The sequence below is a fragment of the Heterodontus francisci genome, chromosome 27, assembly GCF_036365525.1.
Source record: "Heterodontus francisci isolate sHetFra1 chromosome 27, sHetFra1.hap1, whole genome shotgun sequence".
Taxonomy (NCBI): Eukaryota; Metazoa; Chordata; class Chondrichthyes; order Heterodontiformes; family Heterodontidae; genus Heterodontus; species Heterodontus francisci.
Window position 1 is genome coordinate 68,046,419 of NC_090397.1, and position 21,194 is coordinate 68,067,612.

The 21,194-nt window shown below is 41.4% G+C and overlaps 1 protein-coding gene across 3 annotated transcripts in view; it reads right to left on the bottom strand.

Moving 5' to 3' along the window:
• upf2 (UPF2 regulator of nonsense mediated mRNA decay) overlaps positions 1–21,194 on the bottom strand; it is a 143,987-nt gene that overhangs the window by 26,154 nt on the left and 96,639 nt on the right. For all 3 annotated transcript variants that reach the window (XM_068059537.1, XM_068059538.1, XM_068059539.1), the window contains 2 exons: positions 19,174–19,272; positions 6,978–7,148 (listed from right to left, as the gene is read on the bottom strand). In XM_068059537.1, the coding sequence (XP_067915638.1) occupies positions 6,978–7,148; positions 19,174–19,272 (270 nt within the window). The remainder of the gene's footprint in view (positions 1–6,977; positions 7,149–19,173; positions 19,273–21,194) is intronic.

Below are 21,194 nucleotides of genomic sequence, written 5' to 3' on the forward strand. Positions count from 1 at the left end.
ACCCCTTGAATCTCCCCTTTGAATGCCTCCCACTACTCTGACAATGATTTACCTTCAAGTAGCTGTTTCCAGTCCACTTTCACTAAATCACGCCTCAGTTAGTAAAATTGGCCTTGCCCCAATTGAGAACTCTTAACTCCTGTTCTATCTCTGTCCTTTTCCACAATTATGTTAAAACTGACTGAATCATGATCACTACCACCAAAATGCTCTTCCACTGCCGCTCCTTCCACCTGCCCAGCTTCATTTCCTAAAACGAAGTCTAAAACTGTGCCCTTTCTTGTTGGACTTGCTACATACCGGCCAAAAATGTTCTCCTGATGGCACCTCAAGAATTCTGCTCCCTCAATTCCTTTCACACTAAAACTAACCCAGTTAATATTGGGGTAGTTAAAATCACCTACTATCACTGCCCTATTGTTCTTGCACTTCTCAGAGATTTGTCTACATATCTGCTCTTGTATCTCCCCCTGACTGTTTGGGGGTCTACTGTACACTCCCAGCAATGTGATTGCTCCTTTTTTGTTCCTTAGCTCAATCCAAATGGCCTCATTTGATGAACCTTCCAACACATCATCCCTCCTCACAGCTGTAACTTTTCTTGATTGCCACTCCCCCTCCTTTCTTATCCCCTTCCCTATCGTGTCTGAAAACCCTGTAACCAGGAACGTTGAGCTGCCATTCCTGTCCCTCCTTAAGCCATAATTCTGTAATAGCTATGATATCAGACTGCCACGTGTCTATCTGTGCCCTCAGCTCATCTGCTTTATTTGCTATACTCCTTGCATTGAAATAGATATCCTTGAGCACTGCCAAACTCTTTTGTTTATTTTCTAGCATTTGTTTCCTCTGTCTTCCAAACTCATCCATTAATTTTCTGCCTTCCATTTTCATTTCTGATTTGGTCCCAACTGAGTCTACCCTCAGGTCCCCATCCCCCTACCAAACTAGTTTAAACCCTCCCCAACAGCACTAGCAAAACATCCCGCAAGGAACTCAGTCCTGGCTCTGTTCAGGTGCAACCCTCCGGCCTGTACAGGTCCCATCTCCCCCAGAGCCTGTCCCAATGTCCCAGGAATCTAAAGGCCTCCCTCCTGCACCATCTTTCCAGCCACACATTCATCTGTCTTATCCCTATCCTGAGCAGTCTAGAGTGATTCTCCAATAGAATGAATTATGCTGGTGCTGAGCATGAAGAGACAATGGAAAATAGCCCTCATAAATCAGGTTTGCTATAATATGCGGACTTTTTTTGTATTTTGTAATTGTGGGTCTATTTTTAACCTGCTGTAAGCACTATAACTCCCATGTATTTCATTTCATTATCTAACTAACCAGCTTCTGAAGAAACCTGTCAAAATCTGAACAAACAGTTGTTTCAGATAGCAGAGTTCATAGAATTGGAATTACACAACAATTTTGTTCCTGGATGATGAACTCTTTCAAAATTAGATTTTGTATAATTTACAATTTGAAAGCGAGACCTCGGAATATTAGTGGACCAGTAAAATATCCAACCAATGCAGGGTGACAATCAACAAAGTCAATAGAATGTCAGAATGCAAGAAAGAACTTGAAATTATATTGTCAAAGCAGTAGATTACAAGTCAAAGGAAGTCGCAATCAAATTGTATAATGCTCTGGTCAGACCACTTCTCAAGTACCGTGCCAATTTTGGTCACTAAGGCACAAGGGGAGACACCAAAGCACTGGTGACAGTGCCGAGAATAGTTATGAGGTTGATCTCCAATCCTACAGGTCTCAGTTACACAGAAAGAATGGAAAAACCTGGGATCTTCATCGTCTTCTCTTTTGGAAAGGAAACTTACATTTGTATATCATCGTGTCATGAAAACCCTACATGCCAATGGAAAATATTAATTTCATCCGTTGGAACCTTGCCGCAGACTTTTCTTGGAAATTCTTACAAATAACGTTTTTATAAAGTAAACTGGCAGCCAAGATGGCCACTGCAATTTACATTTGAAACAGCAAAAGACCAGACTGGAGATAAGATGACTGACTCAATCTAGCCAGAACAATGGGGCGCGCTCTGATTAAATTACCTGCAATGGCCTTATCAGTACTGTCGTCAAGGTCCATTGAAACCCATTGACTTTCAAAGAGCCAACCCCCACCAAGTGTGACTGGACAGCATGAGGGGTAGAGCCTTGAATCTCACAGAAAATTCCAGAAGGACCTCATTAACACCACAAAGAGGTTTTAGTAATGTCATGTGACTGCATGTGCAGCTCTGGAAAGACTGTAAACTTTGTCAAACAGAAAGCAGAGAGCAGCAACTAGAAGAAGCCATCAACGAAGCACCTCTCTCTCTCTCTCCCCAGAGTGCTGCTGCCAACAACTAGGGGGACGAGGATCAAACCCTCTCTTCTGCCTTCCAGAGCCCTGAGAAGCAAGCCCACAACCGTGCACGTGCAGGACTACAATTTCAACTGAGGACTCTGGGACTGATAAACTGTATTTAAATTCCATTTATTCCGGACTCTACTCCAACCACCAAAGCTGTTTTCCCTCTGAAATCAATTTGTGTGTGTGTGTGTGTGACTCTCACGTGAATGTGTGCGTTAATGCGTAGCGTATTTTAGTAATTTTAACCGGTTTACAGTGCAAAGAATAAGGGGGAGCCTGAGACCTCCTCCTCACATGGCCGTAACAACCGTTAATGGCAAACAAAAAATCCTAAAGCACTTCAGGGAGGCATAACAAGAGGACTCAGAGAGGTGATTTTATGGAGATATATAACATTGTAAACAGTAAAGAAAAGCTAAATCTGAAAAATTACTTTGAACTGACAGTGGAACAGAAGGTCACTGATTTAAACTGGTAAAAGCCAAATTTAGGGCTGATATCAGGAAGTCCTTCAACACATGGAATGGGATCCCAGAAACCCTGGAATTATTTAAGAGTGAACAAAATGTTGCCATGAAGAGGCTTTTAGGATCTTTTTTGTTTAGAAAGAATCATTCTTGGGATGTGAGCGTCACTGTCAAGACCAGCAAATTTTGCCCAACCCTAAATGCCCTCAAGAAGGTGGTGGTGAGCCACCTTCTTGAACTGCTGCAGTCCATGTGGTGCAGCTACACCCATAGTGGGAGTTCCAGGATCTTGACCCAGTGACAGTGGTGGTATATTTCCAAGTCAGGATGGCGTGGGACCTGAATGCATGAGCTGCAATGGGCTAATGGTTTTCATTACCCATAATCATCTTGTGATTTTCAGATTTGCTTCTGAACTGTTAATGGGAGGATTTAGTTCAATATAACTAGATCACCTGCATATTTCATTCAGATAAGCCACTCTTCAGCTGTAAATGGAGAAGATTATACTGTATAGTGAATATCTAACACTAGGGTCGGGATTTTACCGAGCTCCCGACGTTGGGCTCCATGGCAGGGGGGTCCAGAAGATCATTCCGACAGCTGCCCGCCACGGAACCCGACGCCAGGCCCAATCTTCCTGGTGGCAGCAAGGCTCCGTGGCAGCCCTCCCGCCACTGGGCGACGGAACCCGGATTAACATATTTGAATTAATGAAATGAATACATTTAAATAAAATCAACAGCAATTTTAGCTTTGGGCTGCGATCTTTCACTCACGCCTTCACTTTCCTGTCCAGGGAAAATAGGTGCCACCATGGTGGGGAAGGGGGGATCTTACAATTTTGTAGGGGAGGGTGGGAAGGGGAGATCTCTGCATTTTGATCAGTTTTTGAGGGGGGGCAAAAGGTCAAGTGTTGAAGCTAAGTGTTTTGTGGGGGGGGGGGGAAAGAGAGCAGGGCAAATTTTGAATCTAATTGTTATTTGGGGGGTGGGGGGGGGGGGAAGGGGCGACAGATGTATTGGCAGTACACTGGGAGTGGGGGTAGGCCTTTAAAAATTAAAATGACCCAGCAGGGCTGGCCACCCTTTAAAAATGGTGCCAGCGCCTGCACACAGCCCGCCGCCTCCACGTGATTGGGGGGCACAGGCCACCACTTATTTTACCCGCCACCGCTCCTAGTGGCAGGAGAAGAATATCCAGCCCTAATTCTGCAAATTTGTTTTCCTGGAGTAAATTAAGATGTACAAAATAAAAGCAACCAGTGAGAAGAACGTAGCAATGAAATCAAAGACAAATCTGCAACTAACACTATGATCTTAAACTAAAAGTAGCATAACATCACATAATACAAAGCAGTGCTCAGAGAACCCTGTGGATATTTCCCAGGTACTTAAAACCAGATGTACTCAGACAGATATTAGCAGTTTTCCACAATTCATAATCAACAACGCTGACAGATTTTACTACTATGATCAAACCATAGCTCAATCAATTTTTAATTCTAACTGTTTAGAAAATGGAAATACTTGATCAGAAATGCACAACACTTCTATTTATGTGCTGCACGGTTTTTCGCATTTGGAAACAGTAATACACAGGTTGATTAAATAGGTGGAATTTCTTGCAATAAAATGAAACCTGTCCAAGAAAAGAGGGAGTGTGGGCAACCTTTTAGAACAATTTTGCTGAAGCTTAAAGGTTGAGTTTTCATATATGAGAAGCAATTTATGCATGGCATGTAATGGGAAGGCTGTTATGTTTCATGTGAAAACATCAAACATGCTATTTAGTTTCAAATGGAGTTTAATTAAGTATAACACTATAATTCTGGATTATTAATAAAAAGTGTTTCTGGATTTATTCAATATGAATTACGCTGTTGTGCAGGCAGCATGATTCTACAAACAGCAACAAGATTAATAACAAGTTAACATTTTGTTGATCATCTAGTTGAGAGGTATGTTGTCAAAATAGTGTTGTGAGGTCTGAAACATGCAGCTAAAAAGACAGGGTTTAAATATTGCAATGGAAGAATGTCACCTCCAACAGTGTAGCACTCCCTCAATATTGCACTGGATTGTAAACCTAGATTATGCTCACAATTTACTGGAATAAAGCTTGAACCTATAACTTTCCGACTCAGAGGCAACAGTGCTACCAACTAGCACTGGTGACTTGTGTCAGCTTGACGCTTCATGTGTAAATTAGTTGTTTTCTCTTCAACTTTCTGTTAATTCTTTTGGTGCCATGCCCACCTTCTCCCCACCCACAGTCCTATTTGTCAGCTGTTGCTGTCTATTTCTTCACAGCTTTCGTGAATTTTAAATAAGGCTTCATACAACTCACTAAAGTATAATTAAAGTGACAGCACCTCAACACTACAGCTACAAACTGTTGGTTCTAACCAAGTAAAAAGAGCTGATTATAAAACTACAGTAACTATTCTCAATTAGGTTGGCACACCCTTTAAACCAAGCAGGGCATAGTGAAAGGATTGTCATCCAATTTACCATTAAATGTGAAATTAATTTTCACAAGTCCAACTGCTACTTTATTCTTAGAACCCTTTCAGCTCTGCCAATTAAGTAACTGATGCTCTTCTAGCTGGGATGAAATGTACCATATTTTAATTTTTCCCTTCCATCAAATCTGCTATTGCATCTATCTCCAATCATGTCTGCCGACCCTGTCAAATTCTGACAAGCTTCTCTGATGACTCAATGAGCTTATTCAGTGAGTAGGCGAGAAACACTGTTCAATTCCTAGTTAGTGCTGAGCAAGTTCAGCCCAGATTGATGAATGAATGTCTTCCTGCCCGCCCTTGCAGCTCGAAGAATCCTCCCTAAAAGGAGTTTGGGGATTTAAGCAGCTTGATCCAAAGCCATTCACAGTTCAATTTAAATTAGAAACAAGGTAGCAGTCTCTCAGAGGAACCATGCCAGTACCCTGGAATGCACTTTGCAATACAAACTGGTAGCAAAGACCTACAAAATCAATCCACAAGATCAGAAGATAATTAAAGATCAGAAAGGCCATTTGGTCCATCTTAATTCATCCATCCACAGATCTGACATTACTCAGACTCTAGCCTAGGATATAGCTGCCCCAGGAATCAAAAGTGGAAACAGTATTCCATTCCCCAGTGAGACATCTCTCACCTTAATGCAAAGAAAGAAAGTGAATCTTAATTAGTTCAACAAATTCCATCTCAGAATGAATATTATATGGTCATCTTCTATGATTGAGCGATTTCGGTTCAAGCAGCTCTTTTAACAACTTATGCAGTGACATTTAAAAAAAGGTACAGGACTTATTATCAACCCATTAGACTAGGAAAAATTCAATAATCTATCAATTTTATTTCCCAACAAAAGCCTGCATTTATATAGCATCTTTGATGTAGAAAAACATCCCAAGGTATCTCATAGATGCGTAATCAGACAAAAATGGACAGCAAGACAAAGGAGAAGATATTAGTAGGAGTGACTAAAGGATTGTTAATTTTAGGGAAGGTCGTAAAGGAGGAGTGGGAGGCAGAAAGGCAGAGATTCAAAGAGGGAATTTCAAAGCTTGTCCCAGATGGCTGAAGGCACAGTCGTTAATTGTGGGGTGAAGGGAGGTGGAAATGCACAAAAGAGCAGAATCAGAGGACCAGATAGTTCAGGAAAGGAGGGCTGAAAGATGTTGCAGAGAAGGGGAGGGGTGAAGTCATGAAGGGATTCAAATACAAGAATGAGGATTTTAAATTTGAGGCATAGTAGGTCTGCAAAGGCTGGGTGAGCAGGATATGACATGGGCAGCAGAATTTTAAACGTGCTGAAGGTTAGAGGAGTGGAAAATGGGAGGCTCACCAGGACAGCAATGGAATGAGACAGTCTGGAGGCAACAAAGGCATGGATAAGAGTTTCAGCAAATGGACTGAGGCAGGGTCAGATGAGGGTGATGTTATGGAGGTGGAAGTGGGTAGTCTTGGTGATGGAGATTAAATGGAGTCAGAAATTCAACTCAGGGTTTGATAGGACACCAACGCTGCAAACAGTCTGGCTCAGCCTTAATCTATAAGGCAATACCAACACCATGTGGCACCCAACGAGCATGCTGCAGAACAACTGTTCTTAACCTGTGGTTGTACAGTACCTGTTGTTTGTTGCCCCTTCTGGTAAGCATCACAAACTGCATGGTTTCCGAATTTTCAGAGTCTCCTTCCCCTCCTCCTTGAGGCGGTGGTCCTTTCTTCAGCTGGCTTTTTAGCTGGAGTGGAATAGCCACATCTAACTGGTGTACTTTGACAGATTCGCCAGTTCGCTGCTGCACAAAATAAGGAATAATTTTGGTGCAAGCACTTCTTAAAAATCTTTAATTTTAAACTTTGTTGCCAAGAGATCACTTCGCAGTATAGCCTAAGTTAAATCATCATCAACTTCGCACTAGTTAAAATGGCAATACTAAACATTCATTTTTACTTAACACTCCTATCAAATCTTCTACACTGTATTGTTCTAGGGAGAGTAATCCCATTCATAGCAGGAGAGTTAAGAGTTTATGCTCAACAGCCAATAACAATGAGATTTGAATGAAAGATGACATCAACACACAAGGTAATCTGGACAGATTAAGTAAATGGAATTGAGAAATGGCAGTTCAAATTTATTACAGCGCTAAATGTAAAATAATGCACAGAATAGGAAACATTAAAGGTAAGTTCATGATGGAGTTGTTCATCAGCAAAGATAAAACTTGGCGTGATTATTGATGATTCACTGCCGAGTGAAGAAGTGTGATTTTTATGGAGGATAGAGTTAAGGCCTGAACCTGACTCCAGGTTTACACTATAACATCTAAGCATTGCTGTGAAGTGAAACTACTTTGCACCAATATTATTGTTGAAGTGTTAATACAACTTATTTCAACATCTAAATGCTCCTTAAAAGGATCCAGAGATTTTGCCTTCACTACTCTTCCTGGAAGTGTGCTCCATATTTTGATCACTGTATGAAGAAAGATTTTTAGGTATCATTCCTAAATATACCATTTAATAACTTGAGTCTGTGTCCCAATAACCTATACTACAAGTTAATTTAAATATTCCATGTTAAGCTTTTCTATTCCCTTTACCTTCTAAACTTCTATGCATACCTCTCAGATACCTCCTTCACAAGCTGAAAAGTCGAGATTTATTAAATCTTTCCTCATTGTCAAAGTGCTTTGCCATTCAGGATCAGCCCTGTGGCTGACTCTTCTCTACACTACTTTTAGTGCTTGAATGTCACCCTTGCAGTCTCAGCAGATAGAACTGGACGCAGTACACGAGACATAGCCTAAACTATATGGGCCACCAAGTCTCATCATAAAATTTTACACATCAATCATAAAAATCCATAGTTAAAAACAGTATCTTCTTCTTGAACAGAAAAAGGTGCGTTATGCTACATATTTAACAAAAATAGGTTAGTGTACGTGAAACACATTTTCAGAAATTATCTGGAATAGTGAAGTTACCCTCCTTTGTCCCTGTTCATGCTCATCTGAATGTTGCTTCAGGGACATTAAAGTTAAGCTGTCATGGGGTCAGTCTTCATATGAATGCTAATAACTCAGTTTTATTATTCCTCTCCCACCCTTACTCCCAGGACTTTCCCTGCTTTATAAGATTGCCAATTTGACATCAAGATATGGGTGAATCAGAGCTTATTCAATTCAATAAGAAATGGGTTGATGGGTCGAATGGCCTCCTTCTGTACAGTAAATGACTCTATAATTCTAATTGGAACTACCTTTAGTACCAACAAAACCTTTGTCCCCCAACTCTGCTCCCTTTGTCCGCTGTTCGCACAGGCTGGACAAGGGTTTAACCTCAAGAATTGCTGGAAATACTCAGCAGGTCTGGCAGCATCTGTGGAGAGGGAAGCAGAGTTAACGTTTCGGGTCAGGGACCCTTCCTCGCATCCAGCATCCGCAGTATTTTGCTTTTATTTTAGGGTTTAACCTCAGTGTCCAATTCAAGAGGAGACTGAGTTTTAAATTTTCTCCTTCATAACACTGCCCACCTCCCCCTACCTCACCATCATCACTGCTGATAACATTTATAATGCTTTAGTTTCAAGACTCAATTTCTTCTACATGCTCTCATTGGCCTCGAGCTCCACACTACACAAACTCTGATGAACCAAAATGCTGCTGTCCACACAAAATTCTGCTCAGCTATCACACCACTGTTCTCTCTGATCAACAAGCAATCCTTCAGCAGACCTACACAGTCTTGCCCTCCTCTACCTCTAAAATCTTCTCCAGGCTGATGGTACTCAGGTTTTGGTTTCCAATGCATCTAGCTCTCCTCTATTGGCCTCTCCTCCAACAGCGTCAAAGTCTTCAGTCACCTTGAGCCCACCCCTGAACCCCTTTACTCTGCCATTTGCTCTTCCACCCTTTAAGCAACTTCTTCAAAATCTACCTTTTCAACTGTGCCTTTGGTCATCTCCCAACTTCTACTACAAGGCATCCATGCTCTCAGACGTAAGAAACTTCAGGGCATTTTTTTAATATGAAAAATATCAGTTGTCAGTGCTGCTGTAGTAGAGACTACTGCTTGTAAAAATCTTCATTTTTGCACCATAGGACGTTCACACACGTCACAAGTTCAACTCTTCCCATTGGTATCTCCATAGTAATCAGGTATTTGCTCAATTGACAAGCAGCTCAAAAGTTTTTCAGCTGTGAACTTGCAGTATATACAATGAAAATCATCTTAATGACAGGAAATTATTTGACTTTTAATGGGGATTTGACTTTGATTGCCACTTTTCTAGTAACCATTACAGATTATATATTTTTCTTCCTCTCTGGAAGGTAGGGTGTTGCCCCATAAGTGCTGATAGCCATCTCTCTGATAACAAACCCAAGTTGACATTCTTTATGTCTGAAAACTGAACAAGAAACATCAGCAGATTAATTATTTTCGACCTTGTCATGGGCTATCTTTCCCAAGTTTTCTAATGTTGGTAGGAGTCTGCTTTCTTTTGTGCTAAAAGAATTATGTTAAAGACACAATAAAATCACAAGCAGTTGTTGTTATTCAGCAAATATTGCCTCAATCAACTGTAAATCTTTCATTAGACATCTCATCAAGTTTGGTTAGTTGCAACTATAGGTATTTTGAAGCATCATCATACATTTACTTCCTCCCAGGGATTGCAGTTGGGCATAACATTTTTAATTTCTGCTTATATGATTTCAAGACTTTGCGACTTTATTGGGTAATGCAAGAAAATGTTAAGTGTTGAAGATTATGTTATGAGAACATTCATTAAGAAACTCACTTCTGCAACGTGGAACATTATGCCTGCCACTTAAAGGACAGAAATACGCACTTGTCAAAACAAATCTGGATATCATTGCTTCTGTTACAAAATACTTATTTCCAATGTAATTACTTAATTAAGCTGGCAGTAAGCTGTGACTTCAGACAATAAAAGGATCTTAGAATGTTGCTTTTATTGGCCTGTTGATTTGGAATTTGAAATGTTTTAAGAACAGTTGCTAAGCGAATTACTCTCAGCTGATAAGGGCTAAATAAAAATTGATGCTAATTCAGCCCCTCATAAAATGACTGCTGAAAGAAATGAATGCATTATTGCTCTTGCAAGTTCATGTTTAATTTTCTTGCTCTCTAATATCATTAACACTATTTAAATAAAGCTGCTCAAAAAACAGAAATTAAACAAAAACAAGATTATTAGAATGTTAATTTAAAGGACTATGTTGAAGGCAAGACTCTGTTGCTTAATCACAGAATCATTAGAGTGCAGGAGGTCACCATTTGGCCCATCATGTCTGCACTGGTCTCTGAAAGAGCAATTCACTCAGTTCCATTCCCCTGTCTTCTCCCCATAATCCTGCACATTCTTCCTTCTTATAGAACAGTCTAATTCCCTTTTGAATGCTTCAGTTGAACTTGCCTCCACCACACTGTCAGGCAGTGCATTCCAGACCTGAACCACTCGCTGCATGAAAAAGTTTTTCCTCATGTCACTTTTGCTTCTTACCAATTACCTGAAATCTGTGCCCTCTCATTCTTGATCCTTTCACAGTTGAGATTTCTCCCTATCAACTCTGTCCAGACCCCTCATGATTTTGAATACCTCGATCAAGTCACCTCTCAGCCTTCTCTTCTCCAAGGAAAAGAGTCCTAACTACTCCAATCTATCTTCATAACTGAAGTTCCTCATCCCTGGAATCATTCTCATGAATCTTCTCTGTACTCTCTCCAATGCCCTCACATCTTTCCTAAAGTGCAGCGCCCAGACAGCATGCAATACTCTAGCTGAGGCCAAACTAGTGTCGTCTACAAGTTCAGCATAACTTCCTTCCTCTTGTACTCTATGCTCCTATTAATAAAGCCCATAGTAACATAGGAACAGGAGTAGGCCATTCAGCCCTTCGAGCCTGCTCCACCATTCAATACGATCATGGCTGATCATCCACTTCAATGCCTTTTTCCCCACACTATCCCCAAATTCCCTTATGTCATTTGTATTTAAAAATTTGTCAATCTCTGCTTTAAACATACTCAATGACTGAGCTTCCACAGCCCTTGGGGTAGAGAATTCCAAAGATTTACAAGCCTCTGAGTAAAGAAATTTCTCTTCATCCCTGTCCTAAGTGGCTTCCCCCTTATTTTGAAATTGTGTCCCCTGGTTCTAGACTCCCCAACCAGGGGAAATATCTTAGCTGCATCTACCATGTCTATCCCTTCAAGTATTTTGTAGGTTTCAATGAGATCACCTCTCATTCTTCGAAACTCACTTCATAGGACAGTCCCGCCATCCGGGAACAAGTCTGGTGAACCTTCATTGCACTCCCTCTATGGCAATAATATCCTTCCTAAGATAAGGGAATCAAAATTGCACACAGTACTCCAGGTGCGGTCTAACCAAGGTTCTATACAATTGAAGCAAGACTTCACTACTCCTGAACTAAAATCCTCTTGCGATAAAGGCTAACATACCATTAGCCTTCCTAATTGCTTGGTGCCACTGCATGTTAGCTTCCAGTGACTTATTGACAAGGACATCCAGGTCCCTTTGTACATCTACACTTTCTAATCTCTTACCATTCAAGAAATACTCTGCACATCTGTTCCTCCTACCAAAGAGAGGAACCTCACATTTTTCCACATATATTCCATCTGACACATTCTTGCCGATTCACGAAGTCTTTCCAAATCCCCTTTCCAAGTCCAAATCCTCCACTTTGCATCTTCCTCACAACACACATTCCCACCTAGTTCTGTGTCATCCGTGAACTTGGAAATATTACATTTGGTCCCCACATCCAAATCATTGATACATATTGTGAACAGCTGGGGCCCAACTACCGATCCTTGCGTCCATTTGTCACAGTCTGCTAACGCGAGAATGATGCGTTTATTCCTACTCTCTTTTTTTCTGCCTGTTAACCAATCCTTAATCCATGCCAGCATATTACCTCCTATCCCATGTGCTTTAATTTTGCGAACGAACCTCCTGTGGGGGGCTTTATTAAAAGCCTTTTAAAATCCAAGTATATCACGTCCACCGACTCCCCTTTATCAATTCTGTTGGTAACAGCCTCAAAAAAACTCCAACAGGTTTGTCAAACATGATTTCCCATTCATAAATCCATGTTGACCATGCCCAATCAGATTATCCAAATGTCCATTTATCACATCCTTTAGAATAGATTCTAGCATTTTCCCAACTACTGATGTAAGGCTAACAGGTCTGTCGTTCCCTGTTTTCTCTCTCCTTCCCTTCTTAAATAGTGGAGTGACATTTGCTACCTTCCAGGATACTGTATGCTCTATGAACTGCTGTCTCAACCTGTCCTGCCACCTTCAATGTCTTACTCACATATACACCCATGTCTCTCTGTTCCTGCACCCCCTTTAGAATTGTGCCCTCTATTTAATATGGTCTCTCCATGTTCTTCCTACCAAAATGAATCACTTCACATTTCTCTGCATTGAACTTCATCTGCCATTCACCAACTTTCTTTCTGTCCTTTTGAAGTTCTATCCTCCTCACAGTTCACAATGCTTCTAAGTTTTGTATCATCTGCAAATTTTGAAATTGTGCCCTGTACATCAAGGTCTAGGTCATTAATATAGAACAGGAAAAGCAAGGGTCCCAACACTGACCCCTGGGGAACTCCACTACAAACCTTCCTTCAGCCCAAAAAACATCCATTAACCACTACTCTTTGTTTCCGGTCACTCAACCATGTTCCTACTGTCCCTTTTATTCCATGAGCGATAACTTTGCTCACAAGTCTGTTGTGTGGCACTGTATAAAATGCCTTTTGAAAGTCCATGTACATCATATCAACTGCATTGTCCTCATCAACCCTCTCTGTTACTTCTTCAAAAAACTCCAGCAAGTTAGTTAAACATGATTTTCCCTTAAGAAATCCATGCTGGCTTTAATTAACCCGCATTTGTCCACGTGACTATTAATTTTGTCTAGAATTATTCTTTCTAGAAGTTTCCCCACCACCGAAGTTAAACACACTGGGCTGTAGTTGCTGGGCTTATTTTTACACCCTATTTTGAACAAGGGTTTAACGTTTGCAATTCTCCAGTCCTCTGGCACCAACCCCGTGTCTAAGACTGAAAAATTATGGCCAGTGCCTCCGTGATTTCCACCCTCACTTCCCTCAGTATCCTTGGATGCATCTCATCCGGTCCTGGTGCTTTATCCACTTTAAGTACAGACAGCCTATCTAATACGCCCTCCTTATCAATTTTAAACCTTCTAGTGTCTGAATTACCTCTTCTTTCGTCATTGCCTGGGTTGCATTTTCTTCCTTGGTAAAGACAGATGCAAAGTATTCATTTAATACCTCAGCCATGCCCTCTGCCTCCATGCGTAAATCCACTTTATGGTCCCTAATCGGCCCAACTCCTCCTTTTACCACCCTTTTACTATTTATATGTTTATAGAAAACTTTGGGATTCCCTTTAGTGTTAGCTTCCAGTCTCTTTTCATACTCTCTCTTTGCTTCTCTTAGTTACTTTTTCACTTCCCCTCTGGACCTTCTATATTCAGCCTGATTCTCAGTAGCATTTTCTACCTGGCATCTGTCATAAGGACACTTTTTCTTCTTTATCTTGATCTCTACCTCTTTTGTCATCCAGGAAGCTCTGGATTTGTTTACCCTACCTTTCCCCTTCAAGGTAACATACCTTGACTGTGCCCGAAATATCTCTACTTTGAAGGTAGCCCATTTTTCCTGCCAACCTTTGACTCCAATTTATTCACCCCAGCTGCATTCTTACCCCATTGAAGTTGACTTTCCCACAGTTATTCTTATTCTTGATTGTTCTTTGTCCTTTTCCATAGTCAGCCTAAACCTTATGAAACGATGATCACTGTGCCCGAAATGATCTCCTACTGATATTTTGTCCACTTGGCCCACCTCATTCCCAAGAACCAGGTCTAGCAGTGCCACTTTTCTCATTGGACTAGAAACATACTGCTGTAGAAAATTTTCCTGCACACATTCAAGAAACTCTTGCCCCTCACTGTCCTTTGCACTACTACTATCCCAGCCTATGCTTGGATAATTGAAGTCCCCCATTTTAACTACGCTATACTTGTTGCACCACTCTGTAATTTCCATGCAAATCTGTTCCGCTACTTCAGCCAATTCGATTTACTCTGCGTGATATCAAGAAACGACTGAAGGCACTGGATACTGCAAAAGCTATGGGCCCTGACAATATTCCGGAAATAGTACTGAAGATCTGTGCTCCAGAACTTGCCGCGCCCCTAGCCAAGCTGTTCCAGTTTGGGTTTGGGTTCCGCCAGGGCCACTCAGCTCCTGAACTCATTACAGCCCTGGTTCAAACATGGACAAAACTGAGATCAATGGGAATCAGGGGGAAAACCCTCCGCTGGTTGCAGTCATACCTAGCACAAAGGAAGATGGTTATGGTTGTTGGAGGTCAATCAACTGAGCTCCAGGACATCACTGCAGGTGTTCCTCAGGGTAGTGTCCTTGGCCCAACCATCTTCAGCTGCTTCATCAATGACCTTCCTTCAATCATGTCAGAAGTGGGGATGTTCACTGATGATTGCACAATGTTCAGCACCATTCACGACTCCTCAGATACTGAAGCAGTCCGTGTAGAAATGCAGCAAGACCTGGACAATATCCAGGCTTGGGCTGGTAAGTGGCAAGTAACATTTGCGCCACACAAGTGCCAGGCAATGACCATCTCAAACAAGAGAGAATCTAACCATCTCCCCTTGACATTCAATGGCATTATCATTGCTGAATCCCCCACTATCAACATCCTAGGGGCTACCATTGACCAGAAACTGAACTGGTGTAGCCATATAAATACCGTGGCTACAAGAGCAGGTCAGAGGCTAGGAATCCTGCGGCGAGTAACTCACCTCCTGACTCTCCAAAGCCTGTCCACCATCTACAAGGCATAAGTCAGGAGTGTGATGGAATACTCTCCACTGGCCTGGATGGGTGCAGCTCGACACCATCCAGGACAAAGCAGCCCGCTTGATTGCACCATCTACAAACGTTCACTCCCTCCACCACCGACGCACAGTGGCAGCAGTGTGTACCATCTACAAGATGCACTGCAGCAACGCACCAAGGCTCCTTAGACAGTACCTTCCAAACCTGTGACCTCGACCAACTAGAAGGACAAGGGCAGCAAATGCACGGGAACACCATGCAAGTTCCCATCCAAGTCATACACCATCCTGACTTGGAACTATATTGCCCTTCCTTCACTGTCGCTGAGTCAAAATCCTGGAACTCCCTTCCTAAAAGCACTTCCTCACATAGACTGCAGCGGTTCAAGAAGGCAGCGCACCACCACCTTCTCAAGGGCAATTAGAGATGGGCAATAAATGCTGGCCTGGCCAGCGATGCCCACATACCATGAATGAATAAAAAAAACATCCTTCTCACTAGTTGGTGCCCTACAGACAATACCGAGCAATGTAATTGCATCTCTTTTGTTCCTTAGCTCTAGCCAAATTGATTTAACATTGAGCAACAGAGACCATGAAGAATCCCAAGTTGAATCCTCTATCCATGCTGCATTAACTAGTCTCAGCCAAGACAACGATGCAGACACTGTTACTGGCCTCAGTGCCCAAAGGGGCAGCAATTCTGAACAGAAGTATGTCTGTTTTTTTGGGAGGATATGATGGAACTCAGCTGTGACATTCAAGGTTGAATAATTCACCATTTCAATAAAAAAAAGGCACTTGGATGAGGGTAGCAGAGACCTGCCTGCAGCATGGAACCATAATCTGGACTGAAATGCAATCTCTGGAATAGCAGTAAGTGGGAGGAAGAAAAGCAGAAGGAAAACTAGCAAAGGAAGACAAAAAAAAACAAGCAAATTTTTACTGGCCATTAGTTATTTGTATGTGCAATAATTCAATAAAAAGATGAGAAGAAAATATTAAAGAGTGGACAATAAAGAGGTACCAACTATAAAAGATCTGTGTAAGTGAGTTTTGACTCTAATTCCTTGAGCAGATTAAGTGAGATTTTCCTTTCCAGAACAGAAATTTCTTAATATTCTTGGACAGTTATCATTTCATTATTCATGGTCAAACACAATCCTGCTGTCCTACAAAATCACATACTCCCATTCGGCATTACTGGGCAACAATCAAGAGCCCAGGCCATGTTATTTCCAAATTCCTCACTACCCTGGGACTAATAACAGTGTTGTGCCAGTTTTGACCTGTTCAGCTAATTCAACATGGAGTACAGATTAAACTGTGGACATTCCTGGTCAGTACAGTTCAGCAACACACAATTTGGTACACTGAACCATTAGCAGATGTTTGGACTTTTATCATCAAGGCAAGGTTGTGGATATCAAGGAATTTTTTTTTAGCATTTGTTTTCCCTCTTCCTTCTTTCCTGAAGGAGTTGATTTCTTGCTAGAGTATGGAAGATAATCTCAATTACCTTGCCTAAGTAGCTGCTATTTATGTGCAGCAGTCTGTCATTTGAGTATCTGCTGGCTATCATAGACAACTAGGCTACAGCATGAACAGCGACAAGCACAAAAGAATCTTTCTCTGCCAACAGCCTTTGGAAGCTGTGACAGATCAGGGTGAGGCGTGTATATATAATTACATTGCACTAAAACTGTACAGGTTGCGGTTAAAAGCAACAGAGAACCGAGACAAACATTCTTTGGTACTCACCCAAACTGCAAACATGTCTGACCCAAAATATCAGTCAATAATAGGGGAACTCTTACTACTAAGTGTCACATTAACAATGCTGGCTAATCCATACACTGGAATTCATCATCTCATAGCAAAACAAAGGCCAATTCACACTTCCATTGCATAGCCTGGATCATTTGAATTCTTCAACATGGAAATGAGGACATTGTAACTTCAACTTAAGCAGTTAGTTTTAGCCACGGATTTGACTAATGTATATACTTATTTATAACACAATCACATACAAGACAGCTCTCACCCAAAAATCCATGACATTTGTACAAGATGAGATCAAGTTACAAGGTTGGTATCTACTATGGTTCTCACGTTTTGTCAGCTGGCTTCCATAAATACATTTCATTTGTCTTCTCATTTCAGCATGCTGTCAATCCAAGAATCCAACAATATTGCTTTTTGAGCAGCTAGCCGTCTGGCACACATAAAACTTATCTCCATACTTAAGTTTCTCCAAACCAAGCTACAGTAAAATTAATATAAATAGAATTTCTGTTTCTGTAACATGGAGTACTTATCCCTGTAGGAACACACACACACACACACACATATACACCTATCTTGCCCAACTCTCTAAAACTTAGACAAAGGTTGGTGAAAGCAAAGGCTTAGTTAGAGGCATAAATATATGTATAAATACAACTGGAATTTAACCAACTGAAATCTTGCGGCCTGCTTGGAAGGTCTGTGCAGCTTTATCCATTAAGACATGATTACCCAGACATTGTCTTTTTGGGTTACTGAGTTGTGCATTAAGTGGTCCATCAGGATCATGTAATTTATTTCATTTTATGCAAATATACATAAAAAACACTCCCAAACAGTTGAAATTTACTGCGCCATTTCAGGAGCTGACTGCAGAAGAACAAGTAATCAGCTGCCTAAGGGTTGTGAGCTGTGTATGGTTCAAAGGCTATAACTTGAGCAGCTCTTCTTTACGGCTTGCTTTGGCTTGCAGTGTTATCTGGAGCAGGATGAGAGCATTCTCAGCACCCAATAATACAGCCACCCATCATTACCCCATTAAATGAGCCAGGCTGGTTGGTCAATCATCAATAGTAGCCCGAAGCACTGCAGACCCATCTGGATCAAACAATAGATTACTGAGATAAAAACAAGAAATGCTGGAAATACTCAGCAGGTCTGGCAGCATCTGTGGAAAGAGAAGCAGAGTTAACGTTTCAGGTCAGTGACCCTTCTTCAGAATATAGATTACTGAGTATGCGTTGGCAGCTGTTACTGTTTTCTATTGTCAGGAGTTTTGTTTGGTAGCTGTCAACCAGAAGACAACCGGCTCCCCATCTCCCCAATCAAAAGCAGGTAATCTCTTGTTATCATTAGCTGTGATATTCACATAGCTATATTCCCTCATGCCTTTCACCAGCATTGACTTCAAATCTCGTCTCTTTGTATCTATCTATCCTGTTGGGGTCCAACGGATTTCATCAACAGCTGCTGCCTGGACTTCAGTTGAAAATCTGAAGGGAAAGTTACCATTTCAGTATCTCAGCAATGGAGGAGTGGACCAGTTTCACAGCTAACAGAACTGTACTCATATGGTGCTGCTGTTGGGTCCAGAGAAACTGCTTCAATAGGAGGGTGATCTAAGAGAAGATCTGACATGGATACAAGATGATCCTCCTACTTTTAGCATCGCACACCTTCAATAACTATTTCAAGAGTGATAAGGACAGAAGCGACACTGGTCTTTCCTCTTGACCCAGAGAATTAGAATGCCATGGGGGTGGTGGGCTGGGGCAGGGTCCAAGAGAATAGATAAATGAAAATAAGTGCAACTGTTGCAAATCTGAAATAATTTTTTGGAAATACGCAGGTCAATTAGAATCTGAAAGAGAAATCAGTCTTAAGTGGGACTCTTTAGCAGAACTACGGTGCCACACAAAATGTTAATTTTTGTCTGATGCTGACCCGTGAATTTTTAGCATTATTTCCTTAAAACCGGAATTTAAAAGGAGTTAGTTAAAATTTTAGTGTAAGGTTTCAGAGGCTCACATCAAGTTGGTATGATCTGAATGTTTACATGACAGATGGTAATGAAGTACCTGCAAGTTCTCAAGCATCATTTTATCCAAAGCTTGAATGAATTCTTCATCTTCTGCACAAGGAAGATGCTTTAAGCCCCCACCCTTGATCATCACCTCCTGCATAACAAAAATATAAACAAAGCACTGACTTGAGTACTTCAATTTTGGCATCCAATAACAGACATCAAAAAATCCAATTCCATTTGAAAAGTAAATATGTAAAATCATTCTCAAAACCTACTGTAGAATTTGCTGAAAATACATACGTTTCAATCTTTTAGTAAAAGTGCAGTTTTAAATTCCATCTTAAAACTGAACTGCTGAAAAGGCAGTTTAACTGCAACTTGTCATAGCTCAACAAATCTACATTTTTGTACCTGTAAATTTGTCACATAGAGGTTCCTCCTGCTTCACATTTGTGAAACAAAATCCACAAATACACACTGGCCCTAATCTGGACCTTGTACATCCAAAGATTCTGATTCGGTCTGCTGGAAAACATTTATAGGCCCATTTTCACAACCCCAAACACAGAAAGTCTAAAGTATTCCCAAAAATACTGCCTTTTTTGCTGAACTGAGCAATGCATAATAATTAAGAAGCTCAACAACAGAGATGTGAACAATAGCAACTTGCATTTATGCTGTGCTTTTAACGTACAGAAATGTCCCAAGGTGTTTCACAGGGGTGGAAGGAAAACCTGATTGTCAGCAGCGAAGTTGTAGGGCTGAAGGCAGGTGCAGATATAGAGTGATAACATAGAGGAATTTCAACTCAAGGATGACAATTTCAAGTTTCAGCTGTTGGGGGTGCAGAAGCCAATTTAGCTGAGCAAGAACAGGGTTAATGGATGGACCAGACGGTGCAGAAGAGGATAGTGCAGTGCAAATTTGAATGAGCTGAAGTTTACAGAAGGTTAAGGATGAGAGGTCACCCAGCAAATATTGGAGTAATCAAGCCTGGAGATGGCAAAAAGCATGAGAGTTGCAATGACAGATAGGCCAAGGTTAGAGGGGGAGAGGGGAGGAGCTGTTAGAGGTGGAACTAGGCAGTCTTTGCAATGAGGATATCGTGGGAAACTCAATTACTGGCCAAACAGGATGCTGAGCTGTGAATAGTCTGATTCGGCAGACTGAGAATATAGCAGAGCGGGAAGGGGCTGGCGCAAGCGTGTGGCAAAGGAAGGAAGTTTGTACTGGGGGCTAAAGTTGTCGGTTTCAGTCTTATTGTTTAGCTAGAGGAAATTACAGACAAGTAGTTTGACAGAAGAGGCAGTGGAAGGACTGAGAAAGGTTAATAGAAACCGTAGCTAGATGCCATTAGTGTAAATGTGGAAGCTGACCCCATATCTGTATTGCTGCCAAAGGTCAGAATGAGATAATGAGGTGGGGCGAGGGAATGGTCAAGAATGGAAGGTTCCGAAGTCACAGTGCAGTGATGGGAAGAGAAGCAATTGTTAGAGATGCTCTGGCTACAATGATATAGGTAAGAATGAAACTGAATGAGGACAGTTGCAATGAACTATGCAATGGAGAAAAGACATTCCGGAGGGATGGTGTGATCGACCTCATCAAAAACTACAGAGAAATACAGGAGGACCTCAAGGGATAATGTATCTCAGCCATAATAATAGAAAGTGCCATACCCAACTTTGGTTAGGACTGTTTCAGTGCTTTGGGAGGGATTCAAACAAGGAGCTTCAGAGAAATAGGGAAAAGACAACATATTCAAGGATCATGAAAAGGAAATTAGTGAATGCACAGGGGTCAAGGGCATGCTTTTTAGTGGAGGGTCTGATGATGGCAGTTTTGAAAGGAAAGGGACAGTGATCAAAGAGAGGGACTGTATATGATGTCAGCTAGCATGGGGGCCCAGAAAGGAAGTGGGGATCATCAGTTTACTAGGGGTGGGATCGAGAGAGTAGAAATTGGGCTTGTAGAAGGCATGAGAGGAGAATGGAGAGAAACTAGAGTTTGAAAGAGATTTAGGATTAGAGGAGAGGGGATTGGACAAGGGGAAAAGCAACTGAACAGATGATA